Below are 22,898 nucleotides of genomic sequence, written 5' to 3'. Positions count from 1 at the left end.
GCCCCAAAAGCATTGAAAGCAGGGCCTTGAAGTTGTTTACAACAGCAGCACTCACAACAGCTAAACATGGAAGCAACACAAGTGTCCATCAACGAGTAAATAAGCAAAATGTGATACACACACACACACACACACACACACATACATACACACACAGGGGAATATTATTCAGCCTTAGAAAGTAAGGAAATATGACATTTGCTACAACATGAATGAACCTTGAAGACATTATGCTAAATGAAATAAGCCAGGCACAAAAAGACAAATACTGTATAATTCCACTTATATGAGTTACTTAAGAGTAGTCAAAATCATAGAGCTAGAAAGCAGAATGGTGGTTGCCAGGAGCTGGGGAAGGGGGGACATAGAGTAGTTAATGGTTAATGGGTACAGAGTTTCAATTTTACAAGATAAAAAGAGTTACAGAGATAGATAATGGTGATGGTTGCATAGCATTATGAATGTATTTAATACCACTGAACTGTACACTTAAAAAGTGTGGCAATGGTAAATTTTATGTCTGTGTATTTTACCACAATAAAAAAATTTTAAGAAGCACAGAACAGAAAAAAGTCCCAATGATGATTATATGCCATGATAACCAAATTTCAATCGCTGCTTTACCCTGTCCTCTCCCCAAACTAAATATATTTAATTAAGTCAATGGTTCTTGGATTTTCATAGGCTCTGTCTGGCTCTAGTATGGGTTATTTTCAGTGTAATTCTAGTGGACATGATCTGACCTTTAGTTGGCCATTTCCCTGCTTTTTCAACATCACAATAAATTCTAATACAATGCTATTAGGTTAACACAAGCCTCATCTGGTGTCACCTACAACTGAATAAGCGTACCCTCAATTCCAAAAAGGACAATGTGCTGGCATTTTTAAAAGCCACAACCCAGCAAACTCTCTTACGATAAATTTTCTAAAAAGAAATCCTGGACACAGCGTCAGGCCAACTACCAATGCATATCCTGCCTAGCAGGCACAAGTCCCTGAAACCACTACCTTATTCACTGAAAGCCCAGGTCAGTTACTCCGTGGACGGCCAGAGCTACGGCAGAGCTATTCTTAGAGATCCAATTTGGTCAGCTCCCAGGCTGATGATACTCTGGTGGGCTCTCATGTAAGTGTGCATCCAGAGTTTGTTGTGATAAAGCACTGAATCTGAAACCCCATTACAGGTTATATTTCCCTGTATCTACTGGGAGGGCTCCAGACCAGAGCACACCTTTCTCACCTATACCCATTTTAATCTAGTTCCACCATCCAATAGAATAAGAATGACTGACTCTCAAAAGTGGAACAGACCACAAGATACAGGATTATGGCACTTAAAGACCAGTCTGTGATGCAAAGAAACAGACTCTGAGCCAATAAGCACTCTGTTAGATTTAAGGTACTATATTAGGGGGCGCCTGGGTGGCACAGCAGTTAAGCGTCTGCCTTCGGCTCAGGGCGTGATCCCGGCGTTATGGGATCGAGCCCCACATCAGGCTCCTCCACTATGAGCCTGCTTCTTCCTCTCCCACTCCCCCTGCTTGTGTTCCCTCTCTCGTTGGCTGTTTCTATCTCTGTCAAATAAATAAATAAAATCTTTAAAAAATAATAATAATAAGGTACTATATTAGGAAGCAATCAACAAAACTAAAAGACAATCTACTGAATGGGAGAAAACATTTGCAAATGACATATCCAATAAAGGGTTAGTATCGAAAATCTATAAAGAACTTACACAACACACAAAAACACAAATAATCCAATTTAAAAGTGGGCAGAAGACATGACCAGACATTCTCCAAAGACATCCAGATGGCCAACAGACACATGAAAAGATGCTCAACATCGCTCATCATCAGGGAAATGTAAAACAAAACCACAATGAGGTATCAGCATACCTGTCAGAATGGCTAAAATCAACAACACAAGAAACAACAGGTGTTGGCAAGGATGTAGAGGAAAAGTAGCCCTCATGCACTGCTGGTGGGAGCGCAAACTGGTGCAGCCACTGTGGAAAACAGCATGGAGATGCCTCAAAAAATTAAAAATAGAATTACCATATAATCCAATAATTCCACTACTGGGTATTTATCCAAAGAATACAAAAACACTAATTCAAAAAGATAAATGCACCCCTGTGTTTATAGCAGCATTATTTACAATAGCCAAATTATGGAAGCAAGTGTCCATCCACAGATGAATGGATAAAGAAGTTGCAGGATATATACACAATGGAATATTACTCAGCCATAAAAAATAATGAAATCTTGCTACTTGCAACAATATGGATGGATCCAGAGGGTATAATGCTAAGTGAAATAAGTCAGAGAAAGACAAATACCATATGATTCCACTCATATGTGGAATCTAAGAAACCAAACAAATAAAAAAAGAGAAACAAACAAAAAAGATTCTTAAAGATTAAGAGAACAAACTGATGGTGGCCAGAGGGAAGGTGGGCGGGGGGATGGGTGACAGAGGTGAGGGGATTAAGAGTACACTTACCATGATGAGCACGGAGTAATGTGTACAACTGTTGAATCACTATATTGTACACCTGAAACTAATATAATGCTGTATATCGTACTGGAATTAAATTTTAATAATAAACAAACAAATAAATTTTAAAAGAGGAAGGTAGTATATTTTGTTCCTAGATATAACTGGTCCGTGAGACACAGATAAAAAAAAAAAATCCCTCAGAATGCACACTGAAGAGAGGGAAGTACTGATAAAGTGATGATTGTCACAGTCATCTGAACTAATTGAACTGTTCACTTTTATTTTCTAAGCTCTCTTAACACTAAACGACAGGACCAAATATTGAAAACTTGTGTTAACAGAGAAAAGAATCCCCTGGCCAGATGCAGCCATTTTTATCCAAGCTCATGCCTGACACATTTTTTTTTAATTTTTAAATCATAGGGAAGCTTAAATGAAAGTGACTGAAATTTAAAATCTTTCCACTTCAATCTTGGTTTCACGATGCTATTATTTCTTAAAAATAATAAAATAATTATCTCATTTTATGTCTTTATTATTTTATCTGCTCATTTTGGGTTGAGGACGGGAAAATTCGTGATACCAGGAAATTATTTCATTCGAGCACTTACTCATCTATTCACGAACAGTTTTGAAACCTACTACAATATGCCAAGTCCTACGCGACTTATTAGAGATACAGTGAAAAAAAGACAAAGCAGTTCTTTTCTGTGGGGCTCATGGTCCAGTGGGGGAGATGGATAATAAATTAACAAATCCGCAGACAAGAAAACTACACATGTGTGCTTGGGAGAAAATGAAGGGCAGTATGATAGAGAGTAAGAGGTGCGGAGAGAGTTACAGCCTCCAGAGGTAGTCAGAGAAGGCCTCCCTGAAGCGACGACAGGCGAACTGACAGCAAACAGGAGGATGAGCTGCGCACAGGAAAAGCTGCTGAAATGCATGCCAGGTGGAGGAGAGCAACATATGTTCAGTGCCTACAGGCCGGAAAGGCCTTGGTAGCTCCAGGGACAGAAACGCCTGCGAAGGAAAGCAACGAGGGGGAGGATGGTATGGGAGTGACGTTAAAGAGACAGAGGCCAGAACGTGTATCATCTTCCCTGTCTGTCTCAGTAAGAAGTGGTGGGAGAAAGCTCTTAAGGGATGTAAGCAGAGAAATGACATAATCTGATTGCATTTTGAAAAAGATCACTCAAAGAGATGTATGGAGGGGCGCCTCAGTGGCTCAGATGGTTAAGCGTCTGCCTTTGGCTCGCGTCATGATCCCAGAGTCCTGGGATCGAGCCCCGCATCAGGCTCCCTGCTTGGCAGGGAGCCCGCTTCTCCTCCTCCTTCTACTGCTCCCCCTGCTTGTGCTCTCTCGCTCTGTCAAATAAATAAATAAAATCTTAAAAAAGAGAGAGAGAGAGATGAAGACTAGGTTGGAGAAAGGAAGCAGAGAGACTAATTAGAAGTTATTGGAGGAATTCAAATGAGACATAGAAGCCACAAGGATTTAGTGATAAAATTGTTGAGAAGGAAAGGGGGAGAATGAAGGATTATCCCTAGGTTTTTGGCTCAAGGAACAGAGTATCCAATAATGCTCTCTTCTGAGGGGTGTATGTTAAGTCTGAGATACCTATTATATATCCAAGGACAGATGTCAAGTAGAAAATTAGATATTTGACTCTAGAGTACAGGTGAGGACTAGAATATACATTTAGAAAACATTAGTTGCTATGGACTAAATATCTGTCCCCGCCTCAAATTTACAGGTTGAATCCTAACCCCCAAGGTCATCATATTAGGAGGTGGAGTCTTTTAAGGTAATTAAGTCATAAGGATGGAGCCCTGTAAATAGGTTTAATGCCCTTATAAAAGGGATCCCTCACCCCCTTCCGCCATGTGAGGACACAGCAAAAAGATACCATCTATGAAATAGAAAGTGAGTCCTTACCAGACACTCAATCTGCCCGTGCCTGGATCTTGGACTTGCCAGCCTCTGGAACTGTGACAAATAAATTTCTGTTGTCTGTAAGCTACCTAGTCTATGGTATTTTGTTAGAGGAGCCCAGATGGACTAAGACATTCGTAAGTTGTACAGATGATACTTAAAGCCATTAGGATTTTCCATATTCTACTTTCTAATCCTTAGAATTTGGTTTACATTCGGTTAATCTTTAGGCGAAATGGAGGGTGGCTCTGAGGAATACAAGCCTAATAATTCATAACACGCTGTTGCTCAGAAAGGCCTACAGGTTTCTGTTCTAGCTAAATATCGCCCCTAGTATTTAAAAAAAAAAAAAAAAACCTTCATAGGAATCATTTTTCATGACAAAACCTGATTTGAGGCCGTTATATTGTGTTTCATGAACCCCCTAGACCCTTCCCCAAAATACACCAAAATGTTTTTCCATATAAAAGCCAATTCTCAGATTAAAATCAGTCAAGAACCAAAACTGAGCCAAATCCTAAATAACTCTAAAGAGAATAGGCTTGCCAGATTCATTGTAGCCAATTCATAGCTGCTCACGATAGATGAAAATTAGTCGATGGCAAGGTCTAAAAAACAAAAATCAAAACTACATTCTCTTCCATGCCAGAATACAGTTTTAGGTTTCCTCACATTGTTAGAGAACTTGGGTAAGTCATTTCTTATAAACGGCTAGACTCCAGCAAGCATAATTTCAAAGCTAGTAAAGTGGTCAGGTCTATTCTTGCTAGTGACAAAACAGAACAAGCTATTTACCGCTAGACCATCTTCTTCTCCACAACAAGGCTTTCTAAGTAACACATCTTCGATGTAAAAAAAACAACTCTATTATCCATTGTTTCGTAGACATTAGTCTGAAAATTACTGTACCTTGATAACAATGTATAAAAGATAACAAATTTGTTTAAATGCAAAGCTAAGGAAGGAAAAGCTGAGGTGCCAGAAAGGAAAATGGAGTTACAAACGAGAGTAGAATGCTCGGAGACTGACACTGTGCAGTTTAAGACTTTAACACCTACGCAGGAACCACACAAAGATAAACAAATAAAGCCCAGGGTCTATACAGACTAAGAAGTTGAATCCACGATGATACGCAATGCAGGGTACTGAGAACTCCATGCTTTCAATGAAGGGGTAAACAAGAAAAATTTCATCTACTGACAGGGAAAGCAGAGGAAGTACGTCTCTGCTTATACTCTAGACTAACAGACGTTTCCCCTGAGAATTCAAAACATTGTCCTGCACTTCACATGGGTGTATAATTTGCATCATGATCCAGGAACCCACAAACCCACTTAGCCCAAGTTCTAAATCCAGCAAACATATGCTTCAAGAATATGGATGAAATGGGGCGTTTGCAGACATAACAAAAGCTGACATACTTCATCTCCAGCAGACCTGTGCTAAAAGAGTGTTAAAAAATTTGGGCTGAAGGAAAAAGATATGTTTCCACAAGAAGGAATAAAGAACATCAGAACGAAGAAATGTTAGTAAAAGTCTGTTGTTTAAATTTATTTATATATACATACACAGACATATACAAATCTACTTTTAAAAACTATTGACTACTTAGTTATTTTTAATAACAAGGTAATGTGGGTTTTTTAGCATATACAAAGCACATAGAGCACAAAAAGCAGGTGGGTGGTCATTGAAAGTAACCTGATGTAAGACTCTCACATCATTCACGAAGTAAAGGAATATTTTCAAAGTAGACTGTGATAGATTAAAGATGTATACCGTAATCTCTTGAGCAATCCATAAAAAACACCAGAGACACAACTAAAAAGTCAATAGAGGAAATGAAATAAACTATGAAAAAAAAATCACTTGATACTCCCCAAAAGAGACAAGAAAGAAGAAACAGAGGAACAAAGAAAGGAGAGGACAAATAGAAAAGAAAATACTAAAGGCAGTAGAGTTAAATATATCAGTAATTACACTAAATGTTAATACACTCATTAAAAGCAGCGATTGCCAGACAGGATACAAAAAGCACGACCCAGCGAGATGTTATTTATAAGAAATTCATTTTAAACATCAGACCTGTGCAATATTTTTTTACTTATTTTATCAGTTATGGTGGGGGGGGGGTTGAAGTCCCATAACTCTGATTGTGGATTTGTCTACTTTTCTCTTTAAAACTTCCGATAAGGACAAGGTTCAAAGTAAAAGTATGGCAAAAAGATTTACCATGAAAACACTAAGCATAAGAAAGCTGGTATGACTTCATTAACATCAGAAAAAGTGGACATCAAAATTGAGTGCTACCAAACATAAAGAGAAGCACTTCGTGGTAACAAAAGGTGGATTCATCAAGAAAGCATAATATTCGCATTCACAATCTTGAATGTGAGTGACCTAATAATAAAGCTATCAAACAGATGATGCACAATTTAAAGTATGAAAGAGAAGAGTAAATAAATCTACAGTGAAGACACTTTAACCCCTTCCCCTCAGTAACTTATTTCACAAAATACCAGTAAGAATTTAAAAGTTTCGAACCATGCTTTAACCAATTTGAAGTAAATGGTATGTATGAAACAATATGTTGAACAACATCAGAAAGCACAATTTCCAGTGCACATGGCTCATTCTCTAAGAAGGACCACATGAGTCTCAATAAACTCCGAGGGAATAACATCTCAGACAATATGTCCTCTAACTGCGAGGGCATTACATTGGGAATCAATAAAGTATCTTAAAAAATCCAAATATTTAGGGGCGCCTGGGTGGCACAGCGGTTAGGCGTCTGCCTTCGGCTCAGGGCGTGATCCCGGCGTTCTGGGATCGAGCCCCACATCAGGCTCTGCTATGAGCCTGCTTCTTCCTCTCCCACTCCCCCTGCTTGTGTTCCCTCTCTCGCTGGCTGTCTCTATCCTGTCGAATAAATAAATAAAATCTTTGAAAAAAAAATCCAAATATTTGGAAATAAAGCAACATGTTTTCAAATAACCTATAAATCCAATTAAAAAAATCAAAACAGAAATGTTCAAAATAGTTTAACCTAATGATAAAATGTAAGCACACCTATCAAAATTGATGGGACGCAGCTGAAGCAGTTCTTAAAGAGAAATTCAGTTTTAACAGCGTGTATTAGAACAGAAGAGCAGTATAAAATAAGGTATGCTTCCACTTTAAGATACTAGCAAAGGAAACAAAGAAAACCCAAAGTAAGTAGAAGAAGGAAATAATAAAGATAAGGAAAAAACCCAACTGAACAAAAAGTAAATAAAGCAAAACAAATAAACAAAAAGAAAATAAAGCAAAAACTGATTCACCCTTACCAAGACTGATTGTGGAGAGAGAGAAAAAAACACAAATTCTCAATATCAAGCATGACAGAGGGGACATCTCTACAGGTCATATCAACATTAATGGTTAATAAGTAGATATGATGAACAGCTTTATGGCAACAAATTCAAAAACTTAGATAAAATAAATAAAGTCTCTCAAAAACAAAACTTAACAAAGTACACAGTAAGAAATAATTTGAATGGTTCTATATATCTTTAAAAAAATCGAACACAGAATTTTAGACCTTCTCACAGAGAACTCCACTGGCCTCCAAGGTAAATTCTATCAATGTCTAAAGAAGAAATAAAACAAATTTTCAAAACACAGACAGAATAAAATCATTCATTTTATGAGGTCAGCATAACCTTTAAACCAAAACCAGAAAAGGACACAGAAGAATAGAAAAGTATAGAGCATTATTCTTCATTAACATAGATGGAGAAATCCTCAACAAAACACTAGTAAATCAAATCCAAAACTATATGCATATATTTTTAAGAATATTATATCATAACCTACTGAGTTTTATCCCAAGGATGCAAGATTGCTTGTGAAAATCCAAGATTTCGATTTACCACATAACAGATTCACGGAGAAAAATCATGTGTTGATATCAGTAACATGTCTCGGAGACTAGCCTTAGAATTGGAGCTGACCAGATGGTAGCAGGAGACAAGAAAGACAGTTGGATGATTTATAACCCTTAAAGACCTAAATATGAAGTAGGAAGCTGGTAGGTCAAGAAACCTCTGAATTGGGGCGCCTGGGTGGCACAGCGGTTAAGCGTCTGCCTTCGGCTCAGGGTGTGATCCCAGCGTTATGGGATCGAGCCCCACATCAGGCTCCTCCATTATGAGCCTGCTTCTTCCTCTCCCACTCCCCCTGCTTGTGTTCCCTCTCTCGCTGGCTGTCTCTATCTCTGTCAAATAAATAAATAAAATTAAAAAAAAAAAAAGAAAGAAACCTCTGAATAAAACTGAGTTAAATCTGCAACAGAAATGGAAAACCTGCTTGCACAGGAATGGTGGGGGCAGGAAGAAGAACTTGAAACAATCATACAATTATAAAGTAAATTTTAAAATACAACAAAATGACAAGTTACATAGGTTATTTTAATTATGTAAGTGAATAAATTTTTATTTCAATTGTTCTGAAGGTTCTGGCGAATGCATTTAAACAAGAACTCATAAAGGAGGGCATAGATTATATTATTATTTTCATATGGTTTTATATTGCTAAAACAAAAGAAACAACTGGCAAACTCTGAGAAGCAATATAATTCAGAAAGGTGACTATGTACAATAACATACAAAAAACAACATATTCCTATATAAAAATAAGTGAAAAAAGTAATAAAATATTTCATTTATAATTTTTTTAAATTACTGAAAAGTACACAAAATTAATATAAATACTACTGAGGGATATAAAGGAACATTAATAAATCAAAAAACATATTCTAATCTTGAATATAATGACTTCATATCATAAAGATGACAATTCTTCCCAAATTTATCCATAATTAAATATGATTAAGTAAAACTTACCCTATATGGTTTATTTAGGACTAAACAAATTGATTCTAACATATAGAAGGAAATTAGCAAGTATAGCCAAGAGAATACCTAGCAACCTTGGAACAGACAAGGATACCTTAGAATACAAAAAGCATTAACCAGTAAAGAAAAAGCTAATAAATTGGAGTTCCTCAAATTAAATTGTTCTGTTCTCCAAAATACACCATTAAGAAATGAAAAGCAGGCCACAGAGAGGGAGAAAATATTCTTAATACGTATATCTGATACTTGTATCTAGAATATGGAGAAAACTCTTGCAAATCAATAATAAAAAGACAATAGGCAAAAGATTCACGTAGCTGTTTCACAAAAGAAGTGATAGGAATGGCCAATAAACACTACTGATACTTAACATCACTAGACATTCAGGAAATAGAAATAAAAACCAAACCACTTCATGCTCACACCAAATGCTGCTAAGGCTGTGGTAAGCAGAACTTTCATATATTGCTGATGGAAGTGTAAGATTGTACATGAACTCTGGAAATCTGTTTGTAATAGAAGTGAAATGTATACCTCACTTTTTGCCCCAGCAACTCTACTCTCCAGTATTTATCAAAGAGAATTAAAAATATATGCCCACAAAAGACTTGGAACATATTTATAGCATCTCTGTATTTTGTACTAAAGGGAATCTAGGAAGTGGTTGTTTGGACTTTTAGTAAACACCTCATTAGTTACAAAGATTCATCATTTGAACTCATTAGACTAAAACCGAATGTATCAATTCAAATGGGATTCTCCTATCCCCTCCTTCCATCATGGGTTCCATCCTCCCTGTTTCGTGACAGTATCAGAGAAGTAAACAGCTCTTGCAGATATACTACAGAACCTGTCTTTATCTTTAAAAATATAAATCCCATCTCTACATTTGTATATACTTTAGGTTTCAGGAACATTTGAAACAACATTTTGAAAATAAATGCATTGTCTTAAAACATAGTATGGCCAACCGTGATAGTATGTAAGTCGTCCTTGTTTATCATTTAAGACATATATTACTTTGCAGTGAACTTGCTACACAAGCTGTTTCTAAATGGTCATGTGAAAAACAAACAGGCAAAATTATCATAAAATTTTGTAAAAGGGAGTGGAACTTTGGAGTTTATTTTCCTTTTCTAGCCCTTTAGTTCTCTGGCTCTGTATTTTAAAACATACTGAAACTTCTAGCATTTGATAAAGCATCTTGCTTCAATATGAATATACAATAATATAAGTACTTTTGATGATTTTAGGACCTAAACACAATACAGAGCTTTCCTCTTCTTTGAAAGCATGAACAGGTAGTACAAAGAAAAGGAAATAGAAGTGGCTTCTAAATGTGAAAAGATGCTCAACACCACTCACCCTAAGACAAATGCAAAATAAAACTACAATCGACTCGGTAAAGATAAAAAAGATGGATATATTGTGTTAGCACTGATGTGAGAACCAGCACCCTCACATACTGCTAGTGGAAATATAAATTAATGAACGCCCTTTAGAGATGGCAATTTGGCATACTGACCAAAATTTCAAATGTTTTATAATTCCACCTCAAGGAATTTATCCTACAGTAATATCTGTATATATACAATGTTACATATGTACAAAAATAGGTTTATAAAAGCAAAAGATCATATATAATCTGATGAAATAAATTATGGCATATCCATACAAGGTAATAATGAATTCATTAAGATAAATGTGATCATTCTATATGTATCAATGCATATCCATTCAAGGTAATAATGAATTCATTAAGACAAATGTGATCATTCTATATGTATCAATACAGGAAAATCTCCAAGATATACAAGTAAGAGATAAAATTAAGATGCAGAATATTTGTGTAAAACCTGTATGCCCATAAATATATCTCATAGTATATAAAAGAAAATGCTAACCGGCTGCCTGTAGGGAACAGAATGGAGATACTGGGAAACCAGGAGACTGAGGGCCAGGGATGGGAAAGAAACTCAGTTTCGCTATCTATGCTTTTTGTATCTTTTGAATTTTGTACCATGTCCCCATGATACTTATCCAAATACATAATAATGTTCTTTAAAATAAGTTAAACATTTGTATATGGTGTAACAGGGCAGTGATGCAGAACGATACTGCAGAGAGACACAGGAATTGGAGGACAGGATAGGACCAGAGGAAGAGTTAAGGGAACTGAAAGGGCCTTTTGTGGGGGAGGGGCACTGAGAACAGAGGATGCAGTGAAGCAAGCAGGAAATGCAGGGACCATGACAGGGACCATGAGTATAAGAAATGAGTGTAACCTAAACAGGGATGAGGACTCACAAGCCGCTCCTTGAAACAAAAAAGAACTGGTCCGTAAACGGTTTTCTCCTGCCTCTGTCCTACTCAGACAAATTAAACCAAGGCCTTGAGAGACTTAAGGAGACCCAACAGGGGAGGAATATATCCAGGACTGTTCGAGCATCACTGGACCCAATGGCTGTCACAGGGTAACCACCAACCAATACCATATGTTGCTCTAGTTCATCTTTTATGTTAAAATACAATAAATTCTCTTATTTATTTTTAAAAACATGGTGGTGGGCTTTACTTTCCTTTTTGGCACTTAGGAAAGAGGGTCCTCAGAGTCCTGGGGAAAGAATCAATAATCAAATACAACAACCCTATGGGGTAGGCACTATTCTTGTATACTTATTTATTGCCTCCATTTTTTTTTCTTTTTTTTTTTTTTGTTGTTGTTGTTTATATCTCAACTCCAATTAGGTAACATACGGTGTAATATTACTTCCAGGTGTACAATATAGTGATTCACCACTTACATACGATTCCCAGTGCTCATCACAACAAGTGCTCTCCTTAATCCCCATCACCTATTTAACCCATCCCCCCACCCACCTCCCCTCTGGGAACCAGCAGTTTGTTCTCTAGAGTTAAGAGTCTGTTTCTTGGTTTGTCTCTCTTTTTTTCTCCCCCTCTGCTCATTTGTTTTGTTTCTTAAATTGCACATATGAGTGAAATCATATGGTATTTGTCTTTCTCTGACTGACTTATTTCACTTAGCATAATACCCTCTAGTTCCATCCACGTCATTGGCACCAAGAGCCAAAGGAACCTCGAAAAAGAAGAACAAAGCTGGAGCCATCATAATTTCAGACTTAAGTTATATTACAAAGCTATACTGATCAAAACAGTATGGTACTGGCACAAAAATAAACACATAGTTCAATGGAACAGAATAGAAAAACAGAAATGAACCCACAACTATATGGTCAATTTATCTTTGACAAAGCAGGAAAGACTACGCAATGGGGGGGAAAAAAACAGTCTCCTCAACAAATGGTGTCAGGAAAACCGGACAGCAGCATGCAAAAGAATGAAACTGGACCACTTTCTTAACACCAAACACAAAAATAAATTCAAAATGGATGAAAGACCTAAATATGAGACCTGAAACCAGAAAAACCCAAGAGGAGAACACAAGCAGTAATATCTCTGACATTGTCTATAGAACTTCTTTCTAGATATGTCTCCTGAGGCAAGGGAAATAAAAGCAAAAATAAACCATTGGGACTTCATCAAAATAAAAAGTTTCTGCCCAGCAAAGGAAACAATCAACAAAACTAAAAAGCAACCTATGGAATAGGAGAACATATTTGCAAATGACATATCTGATAAAGGGCTAGTATCCAAAATCTATAAAGAACTTATGAAACTCAACACCCAAAAAATGAAGAATCTAGTTAAGAAATGGGCAGAAGACATGAATAGACATTTTTCCAAAGAAGAAAAACAGATGGCCAACAGACACATGAAAAGATGCTCAACATCACTGATCATCAGGGAGATACAAATCAAAACCACAATGAGATATCACCTCACGCCTGTCAGAATGGCTAAGATCAACGGCACAAGAAACAGATGTTGATGAGGCTGTGGGGAAAGGGGAACCCTCTTGCACTGTTGGTGGGAACGCAAACTGGTGCAGCCACTGGGAAAAACAGTATGCAGCTTCCTCAAGAAGTTAAAAATAGAAGTACCCTATGATGCAGCAATCGCACTACTAGGTATTTACTAAAAAAACACAAAAATACTAATTCAAAGGCATAAGCGCACCCTGACACGTATAGCAGCCGCACCTACGCTAGCCAAATTATGGAAACGGCCCAAGTGTCCATCGACAGATGAATGGATAAAGACGACGTGGTATATGTATTAAATGGACTATTACTCAGCCATAAAAATGACTATTAAAAAAAGGAGTAATTTTTTTTTTTTAGAGATTTTAGAGATAAGGAAAGTAAGGCTTATAATAGTGATGTACCTGGCCCAAATAACACAGTTAGTAAAGTGACAGAGGCTGGCTTTAAACTTGGGCATTCTGAAAGTCGAGTTTTTGTTCTTAACCATTTCATGTTGCATCCACCTCAGACCCTATTAGGATTCCCACCACTTACTGTTAAACAGAAGTTGTCATGTGAATGAAATGATACACATTGAAAGGTTTATCACAGTGCTCTTCGTACATAATGACTGTTTAATAAAGTGCGCTGTTACTAATAAACATCTCTTTCTTGGGGCGCCTGGGTGGCTCAGTTAAGCGTCTGCCTTAGGCTCAGGTCATGATCTCAGAGTCCTGGGATTGAGTCCCGCATCAGGCTCCCTGCTCAGCGGGAGGCCTGCTTCTCCCTCTCCTGCTCCCCCTGCTTGTGTTCCCTCTCTCCCTGTCTCTCTCTGTCAAATAAAGAAATAAAATCTGAAAAAAAAAAAATCTCTTTCTTGGTTTCCTAAAAGCTCTTTAAACTCTGTGTCACTGTAACTACAATCATTGCCTTCCCTTCCTGCCCCAAATATGTCCTCTACCTTCTACGTGCTGGGTTCAGCACAAATGTCTACATTCAATGCAAAAACCTAGTTGTTCTCCTATACTACTCTGTCTTTGTCATCCTCTTTATTCAACTACTAAACTTCTCAATTTTAACTCTCAACTCTCAAATCCATCACTTAGTACAGCCAAGGACACTTTATCCTACTTCAGGAGCTCATAAATTCCCATCTACCGCATTTAGTAGTTATGTGAATCTCACAGAGGATAAAGAATCAAGTCTCATTTCAGTTGTAGATTCAATAGAATGGAATACCCAATTGGAATAACTTGATCAAAGCAAAAGTTACCTGCAGGTGGAGAAGTAGCAGAATACATAATCAAAACGTACGACCTGTCTCTGCTCTCAAGAAGTTAGCTATGCTGCAAGTGTAAATATACACCGTGATCTCTCCACCTTCCTCTGATCTCTATCGTCGCCAAGCTGAAAGTCACTTTAAATCAATTCTTATTAGTAACATCAACTTCTTTTTTTTTTTTTAAGATTTTATTTATTTATTTGACAGAGATAGAGACAGCCAGCGAGAGAGGGAACACAAGCAGGGGGAGTGGGAGAGGAAGAAGCAGGCTCATAGCGAAAGAGCCTGATGTGGGACTCGATCTCATAACACCAGGATCACGCCCTGAGCCGAAGGCAGATGCTTAACCGCTGTGCCACCCAGACGCCCCAGTAACATCAACTTCTAAAACCTTCAACATATTATAGTTATCAGTATTTTCACTTGTCATATATAGTCTTTATAATTTCCCTGTAGGCTATTGTATCTTACAGATATGTCATTTCACCCAATTTCCACAATGTGAGTTTTAATCCCTTTTTATAAGAGACCTAAATGAGATTTTCAAAGTTCACTTGCTCATTTACAAAAACTATGCAACTGATCAGGTGAATGATTTTTAATATTATAAATTTTTCACTGAAATTAGAATATATAATATATCCACGTAAATATTCAGCAGTCCCTATCTTTTTTTTTTTTATTGATGTGATTTTTATTCCTGTCTTTTAAATAGGCACAATATTTTCCCAGCTCTACAATTTCCGGGTCTTTTGATTTACTCAAAACTCTTCCTACCTTTTTTTTATTGAAGTATAATTAGCATACAATGTTATATTAGTTTCAGGTGTACAACATATGGATTTGGCAATTCTATACATTATTCAGTGCTCACCACAATAAGTGTTGCCACCATCTGTCACCATGCAATGTTTTTACAATATTAGGGATTATATCCCCTATGTTGTGCTTTTCATCTCTGTGACTTACAGATTTTGTAACTGGAAGCCTGTATCTCTTAATCCCCTTTACCTATTTCACCCATGCCCGCCACCCTCTCCCTGTTTTCTAAATGCATTTTTTCTGGGAGCCTGGGTGGCTCAGTTGGTTAAGTGTCTGCCTTCGGTGCAGGTCATAACCCTGGGGTCCTAGGATCAAGTCCTGCATCGGGCTCCCTGCTCAGCGAGGAGCCTGCTTCTCCCTCTCTCCTCCCCCTGCTCTCTCTCACTCTCTCTCTCTCTCAAATAAATAAATCTTTTAAAAAATAAATAAATAAATGCATTTTTCGATATTTCTGTTGTATGGTATGTTGTCTAAATAATATTGTTCAAAATACTTCTATTTTGCTAACAAAATCCCTGGAGGTTTGTACAGTATTTTTACTGAAAATGTACAAATTCTGGTCTTTGTCAGACTTATAATAAGAGGCAGAATGGTAGTGGCAGCATTTAAACTTATGATTTTATTATAAAAGTTGGCCCTGACAGAGCTCTTATATTCAATTTCTAGAACAATTTTATTAATATCATATACACGTTATTGTATTATCAAAGAGAAATGCAAAAGCAAATAATTTATCACTGTTAAGGCAATATTTAGGCAAAATTAAGGAATGCAGCTCTGCACAGCCATTGCCCAGATGAAATGGAACAATCAAACGTACTATAAACATACTTTTTTGCAGAATTGCAACTGCAAATGAGAACTACAGTGAGCAGCTAGATAAAACACAGAGGTATGGAAGCCTGGATAATGTGCTTAAATCAGAAAAAGTATCAAATTTCAGTGAAAACAAGGCACTTTGCTCAGAGTATCATAGCTGCAGCTGCAACCCAACAGATAACCTTCCTGCCTCTGAGATGGGAGAAACACAAGTCACGTAACATCCTTCCACACCCTTCGTTTCAATAACAATAACCACCAGTAACACTGGTACCCTAAGAGAATTCAACACTGTTGTAATAAAAGAAAGAGGGTCCTCATTAAAGTGGTCTTTATACAATTAGATAATATTATCTCCAGACAGCAAAATGAGCATCATTTTCTTCCCAAGGCTATAATTTCATTATGCTGTCACTAGACACGAATAGATCAGTGTTTATTACGAGATAAACAGGGATATATGCTAACCTACGGGCAAATAATTTACCATAGAACTTTAGTTTCCTTGTTTGTTTCACACAAAATTCAAAGAAACATCCAAATTATATTTAAAAACATAATTCAATCCTTTTTTCTTTGATTCATAGGATCAAAGGATAAATTCATATTTAAGAAAATATTCTAAGACCAATATTCATATTAATGTACTGTTTGCAAACTGAGGTAATTTATATGTAATATATAAGCAGACATGTTAAGTGATCCTCATTCTTCAAACATTTTCAGAGGCAAAAGCAGATAGATGAGTATCTGGACAACGACCAACGTGTTTTTCTTTCTTCTAGTTCCGTGTTTTTGAAGAACAGCTGTGGATATTTGTAGGGTTTCCCTGCTGCACATTACATCTCCCCTAAGATTTCCATTAAGAATGCTTTTATCTGTAAGTAACAGAAAATCTGACTCCTAGTGGCAGAAACTAATTGAGGGTGGATACTTCTCTCACATTGAAGAAAAGTGTCCAATACCATTAAATCAGTAGCTCAATAATGTCATACCTAATGATTCCAACACTCTCGGATTTTCCCTCATGTTCACAAAGGTCTGGTCAAGCTCAAGATAACACTTTTGCATTAAAAGGCAGTGCCAGCTACATCTTTCTTTTTTTATCATGACTTTCTAGAAGCCCTCATAAGTTTTCTTACATCTCATCGGCTAGAACTGTGTCATAGCCATTCCCAGTTGCAAGGAAATCTAGAAATTTTTATTTTTTTCAGGTCCTTCCATTGGGGATTGCAAGTGAGAAGGAAGTTAGGATAGCCACTGAACAGGTTCTAGAACAGGCTGCCCTTTCGACTAGTCAAAGTCCATACGTGTGTGTGTGTACATACAATACACATCTATATGTATATATATGTGTGATATATATATGTATATGTGTGGTGTGTGTATACAAGTATATATGTAAATACACATCTATATATGTGTGTACTACATTACACATAACACATTTCACTCCCTCCCTAAGGGAGATAGTCCCAAAGTCTCATCTAGTTACAAAATCTAGCTCTGAATCTAGGATCTCTGAGGTAGAGCAAATCTTTCCATCAAGGTCAAGTGTACCTCATTGTGAACCACTGACCACACATTGAAAGACAAGTTACCTGTTTCCAACACAATGATGGAGAAAGAACAGAGTGATTGCAACAAAAACTCTTATCCAAAAACAGGAAGAATCAGAAAGATACAGTGGTCAACTGTCCAGAGCACACAACAATCCTTCCATAGACATACCTTCATTTCTTCGGTTACCCTATCTGGCAGCCCCTGATTCAGCTCGTCTCCCTTGACTGTTGTCATGTATGTCCCCTGGTTCTGCCCTTTGGGAGGATGTCCCTTGACCGTGATCCTCCTGGGCTATATAAGAGACTGGTGCTGGCAAGTGGAGGCTTCCTGCATTCTGTACAGCTTGCGTCTCCACTACCAGTACACACACCATACTGCTACTGTGGGGACAGGGTAGCACCCTAGACGCTGACTAGTCACAGAACGTTTGCTATCCACGCTTGGAGTTTCTTCAGCCACTAGCTATATATGGCTATTTAAATTTAATTAAAATTAAATAAAATTTCAATTTCAGTTCTTCAGCCACACTCGCCACATTTCACATGTTCTGTTAAAGATATAAAACACTGTTGTCATTTGTGAAAGTTCCATTAAACAGGACTGCATAAAGAGTGTCATTAAAAAGGCCTGTTGAATTTCATTTGCGATGTTCCAAACCCACATAAAATTCACATACTTTTATCCGTTAGCCTCTCTGTGATTTAAAATATGGGCTGTTACATAATGAAATCTCGTCAGTACGTGAAAGTCATTTCTGTAGCTAAGTTATCACTAAGAGTCTCATTTCTGGGATAGGTGTCAGAATTCATTATGAAAACTACAGATGATAATCAAACTATTATGTATCCTGTGTTAACTCTGGACATAAAAGTAGCACTGGAGATTCTCAAGGTTTTGAACTGCCTGAATTGCACTCCTGGAGAGTCAGCTAATAAAGTTGGCTGGTAGAAAGCTGGTAGCTTCTCTAGGGAACCTGCCCTGAATTGAGGATGACGTACAGTCTGGGACAGGTCTATGGTAATTGACTGCATCCTCAAAACTGCCTTCAAAATTTAGTAGAATTCCTATAGGTTAAAAAAAGAAGAAGAAGGTAGTCACAGTATCTTTTATTCTGCTCAGAGATTTCATTCTAAACCCACATCAGTATTTGCCAACACCCACATTATCCCACAAGTAACTGAAAACTGAACAGAATAAAAATGCTCCAACCAACAAAAAGAAGGTACTGTTGGAAGATACCAGCTAAAGGGTCTCTCTGTGCGTATTATCCCAATTTGAATTTGGAAAACTTGAAAGGACCTCAGGTTTTAGTCTGACTCATCAAAGGAATCAGAATAGAGAGATTTTATCTATGTTTGCAGGAAGTCACCAGTCTCCAGAACAGATCCAAATCCAAATCAGACTTCTGCAGACATGAGCAGATTATTCAAATCCTGCCTGTGGCCAAATTCTATATACCCGACTATTTTAAAATTAATTATATCTAATATTCAACATGAGGATATAAGATAGACATTTAACCAATCTCTAAAATATATTGTTAAGAAAAATAAAAATATATTAAATGCTCAAATCAACTATAACTATACACTTCAGAAAATCCATGTTCAATGTTATTGAGACTCATTATTACAGAGATTAAATCTTTACACTAACTCAGAAGCTTCTTTTGAAAACTCTGACCAATACAGTGATGAGTTTAGAGAAGCATAATAAGATGAAAGGAATTCTTATCACAACGAAGAATGCTAGACTATCTCCTTTAAAAAAAAAATGAAACTCTAAAGAGGCAAGCTTTTTTAAGAATCAAATAAAATAATCAAACTTTCATCTATAAGATAATAAAATGTGTTCATCAGTAAAATCAGATAGCATGCTTAAAATATATCAACGTATAGCAATTATCATGCACTACAGCTGTAACAAAATACTTAGAAGTCTATAAATTAAATATAGCTATAAAATTAAAATTAGCGATAATAACAGCAAGAAAAAAATAATATTAGACAGAAAAAAAGACTCTAACCACTTTGTCCTCCTGGTGTGAAATCCACGAAAGCAAGTTAGAAAGGACAGAAAAGACAAAACAAAAAAATAATAATTAATTCCATTCTTAAAACAAGTAAGAGTTTTTAAGAGTTTGTTAGTGAAATAAAAATTCTGAAAAAGTCTAAGTTACATTTTGACCGAAATATAAACATTTTAAAAGGAAAATTTTTTCCACACATTTCAAGCAAGAGCATGCCATATACTAGAATATATAAAGATATATAAACAGAATAGTTTCTATAAAAGCAATTAAATATACAAACATCAGAAAAATGAGAATGTTCTTTCCACAAACAAAATCCCAATTAAACACTCAATTAACCCAAAAAGAGAAACTGAAAATGTTAAAGAAAATAGCTTTTTAAGTACAGAGACAATAAAACACAGCATCACTGTTTATCTTTCATTTCATCATACACTGTCAAAAGAAGACAAAATTTTATATGAATTATGCATTTTGCTTCTAAAAGTTATTTCTGTCCCATTAATTTAGAAGCCTTCTAAACTCTATAACTAAAAAGAAAAAAATTAGAAAAAAACATTAAAGACAAAACGTTATTGATTATAGTCGATAATTTTGGGTCATGGTTTCCCATTATAAATGTGGAAAATAAAATGGCAAGATGCATGATTTGGTCAGGAGAACACAATTAGATATTCCATGGTTAAAAATTGTTGCATTTTTCTTTACTTAAATATAGAATAATGATAACAGTAAAAGTGATAACGAAATAATAATGTTCTGATATAAGAACTTATATAAATTAAAAATTAAAATCATGTGTTTTGAAGTATCACTGCTTCTCTGAAATATGGGTGGCCGTATCTACTACTTGTGACGAAGAGGAAGGACTTTGCAATCAGAGAAATCTATCTTAAAATTCTACCTTTTTTTAAAATAACATTTCTACCTATATATCTTATGCAATTTTCTTAAGCTAAGCCTTTATCTGCAAAATAGGGAATTAATATTTACTTTATAGGATTTTCTGAAATAAAATAACACGGAAAGCTCTCAATACAGTGCCTGGCATAGAGTTCTATATCTAATACTCTAATCTACTGAAACATAGAATATTGCATAGAAGGGACAGAACTGCATTCCTTATCTTATACTGTGTTCTTGATTGCTTCATTTGTTACAAATGGTAAAACTAAAGATCATATAAAAGCTACTGTAAACAGTCCAGGACATCTATTGCTAATCATTTAGTTCAAAAAAAAATCACTTATGGAGCACTCAATATATATGTATCAGGCACTAAACTAGATTTCTGGGACATAAAAATTAAAGTTTCTGGCATCAAAGAACTAAATGGAGTAAGAGGAAAAGAAACACTGCAGAACAAAGAGACTTCTGAAAGCAAGAAAACAACAAAGCACTATAGAAACACGAATGAGGAGATAACAGGACTTTGAGAAAAAGGATTAAGAGAAAGTTTCTGAGATATAAGCAGGTCTTTAAAAAATAAAGAAGAGAATGTCAAGCAAGACTAGTAAGGAAGAATATTTTATACAAAGAACATGAAATATGCAAAAAGCACAAAAGCACAAATAAGACTGGTATATTTGGAATACAAGTATGTGGGAATGACTAGATTATAACTGTTATATTTGAACTAAAGTCTCTATGGTTAACTAAAAGCATAACACTTTAACAAAAATTAATTCACATTGCAGAAATTTAAGACATGAAACAAAATGAAGCTATAACTAACGAATTTGCTAAATTAATCCCTCTGAACAGATTAAATTTCAGCTATAACATATATATGAAAAACTTAGCTATAAAACATTATGAAATATTACTGCCATCATATCTTTATTATCTTTCAACAGAAATAAAAAAAACTATCATATGATTTATAAATAAGGCATAATATTATTAGCTACTATTTACTGAGTCATCAACTATTGTACAAAGTGCACACTGGGAAGAGACAAAACTGGAAGCTGAGAGAACAGTTAAGAAGATATCGAAATATGGGGTGTCTGGGTAGCTCAGACAGTTAAGTGTCTACCTTCGGCTCAGGTCATGATCCCAGGGTCCTGGGATCAAGCCCCAAGTAGGGCTCCCTACTCAGCAGGGCGTCTGCTTCCCCCTCTCCCTCTGACCCCCGCAACTCATGCACGCACATGTTCTCTCTCTCTCTCAAATAAATAAATAAAATCTTTTTTTAAAAAAAGAAGATATTGAAATATTTGGGGTAAGAAACAAATGTAAGAGCAGTGTGAACTACAGTAGTAGCAAGAGAAATGGAGAGAAGTAGACTGATTTAGGAGATACTGAGAAGTAAGGCTATTAATACTTGAATGAAAAAGAAGAAGGAGTAGGGGAGGACTCCGAGTCTGGCTTGGGCAGCTGGAAGAGAACCATTCATTGAAAGAAGAAACACACAAGAAACACAGTTGGAAAATAATGAATTCAGGTATAGACAAGGTGATTTGAGGTGCCAATTAATACATACAAACAGAGATTTTTCAGCAGGAACTATGTAGGTGGATCTGGAGCTCAAAAGAAGAATCTGGCCAGTGAAATAATATCTGCAAATCATCAGCATAGATACAGTATTTGAAGCTACAGGAGTGCATAAAATCCCCAGGAAACTGTTAAACAGGAATGAGAATGATGACCCGTAATCAAAATGGTCCTTCTCTTTGAACTAGCAAACCTTCCAAAGAAAAGAAATTCAAAACAGATTTTAATTTCTAATCGGATTTTAGTAATACAATTAAGTCAGAAGTTTCACTGTATTTGTCCAAAGTGATATTAAGCTCATTAATAAACTGGAATTGAGTTGCATGAAAATCAAAGATACTGTATAAATATAAAATATTATCAAGGATCTTAGGACAAAGACTAATGAAATATAAAAAATTATATTCTGAAACATAAAATATAAATATATGAAATATAAAAAATAACTTGCTGTGAAGAAATATTTTTATTTTAAGCATATGGATAATTTGAATTTTAAAATGTTCTTTAGGAGCGCCTGGGTGGCTCAGTCGGTTAAGCGTCCATCCTTTGATTTCGGCTCAGGTCATGGTCTCAGGGTGGTGAGATCGAGCCCCATATCAGGCTCTGTGCTAAGTGTGGAGCTTGCTTAAGATTCTCTCTCTCCCTCTCCCTCAGCCTCTAGCTCC

The 22,898-nt window shown here is 36.2% G+C and overlaps 1 protein-coding gene across 18 annotated transcripts in view; it reads right to left on the bottom strand.

Annotated features, from left to right (window-relative positions):
- Window positions 1-22,898, bottom strand: part of RIMS2 (regulating synaptic membrane exocytosis 2) — a 561,128-nt gene that overhangs the window by 422,154 nt on the left and 116,076 nt on the right. For 7 of the 18 annotated variants that reach the window (XM_040625672.1, XM_040625662.1, XM_040625673.1 and 4 more), the window contains one exon: window positions 19,729-19,740. The exons of the other annotated variants lie outside the window; for them this stretch is intronic. In XM_040625672.1, the coding sequence (XP_040481606.1) occupies window positions 19,729-19,740 (12 nt within the window). The remainder of the gene's footprint in view (window positions 1-19,728; window positions 19,741-22,898) is intronic. 18 annotated transcript variants of the gene reach the window in all.

This window comes from Ursus maritimus, unplaced genomic scaffold (assembly GCF_017311325.1).
Source record: "Ursus maritimus isolate PB19 unplaced genomic scaffold, ASM1731132v1 scaffold_9, whole genome shotgun sequence".
Lineage (NCBI taxonomy): Eukaryota > Metazoa > Chordata > Mammalia > Carnivora > Ursidae > Ursus > Ursus maritimus.
The sequence above is the reverse complement of the archived record's forward strand: the minus strand, read 5'-3'. Positions and strand labels throughout refer to the sequence as shown.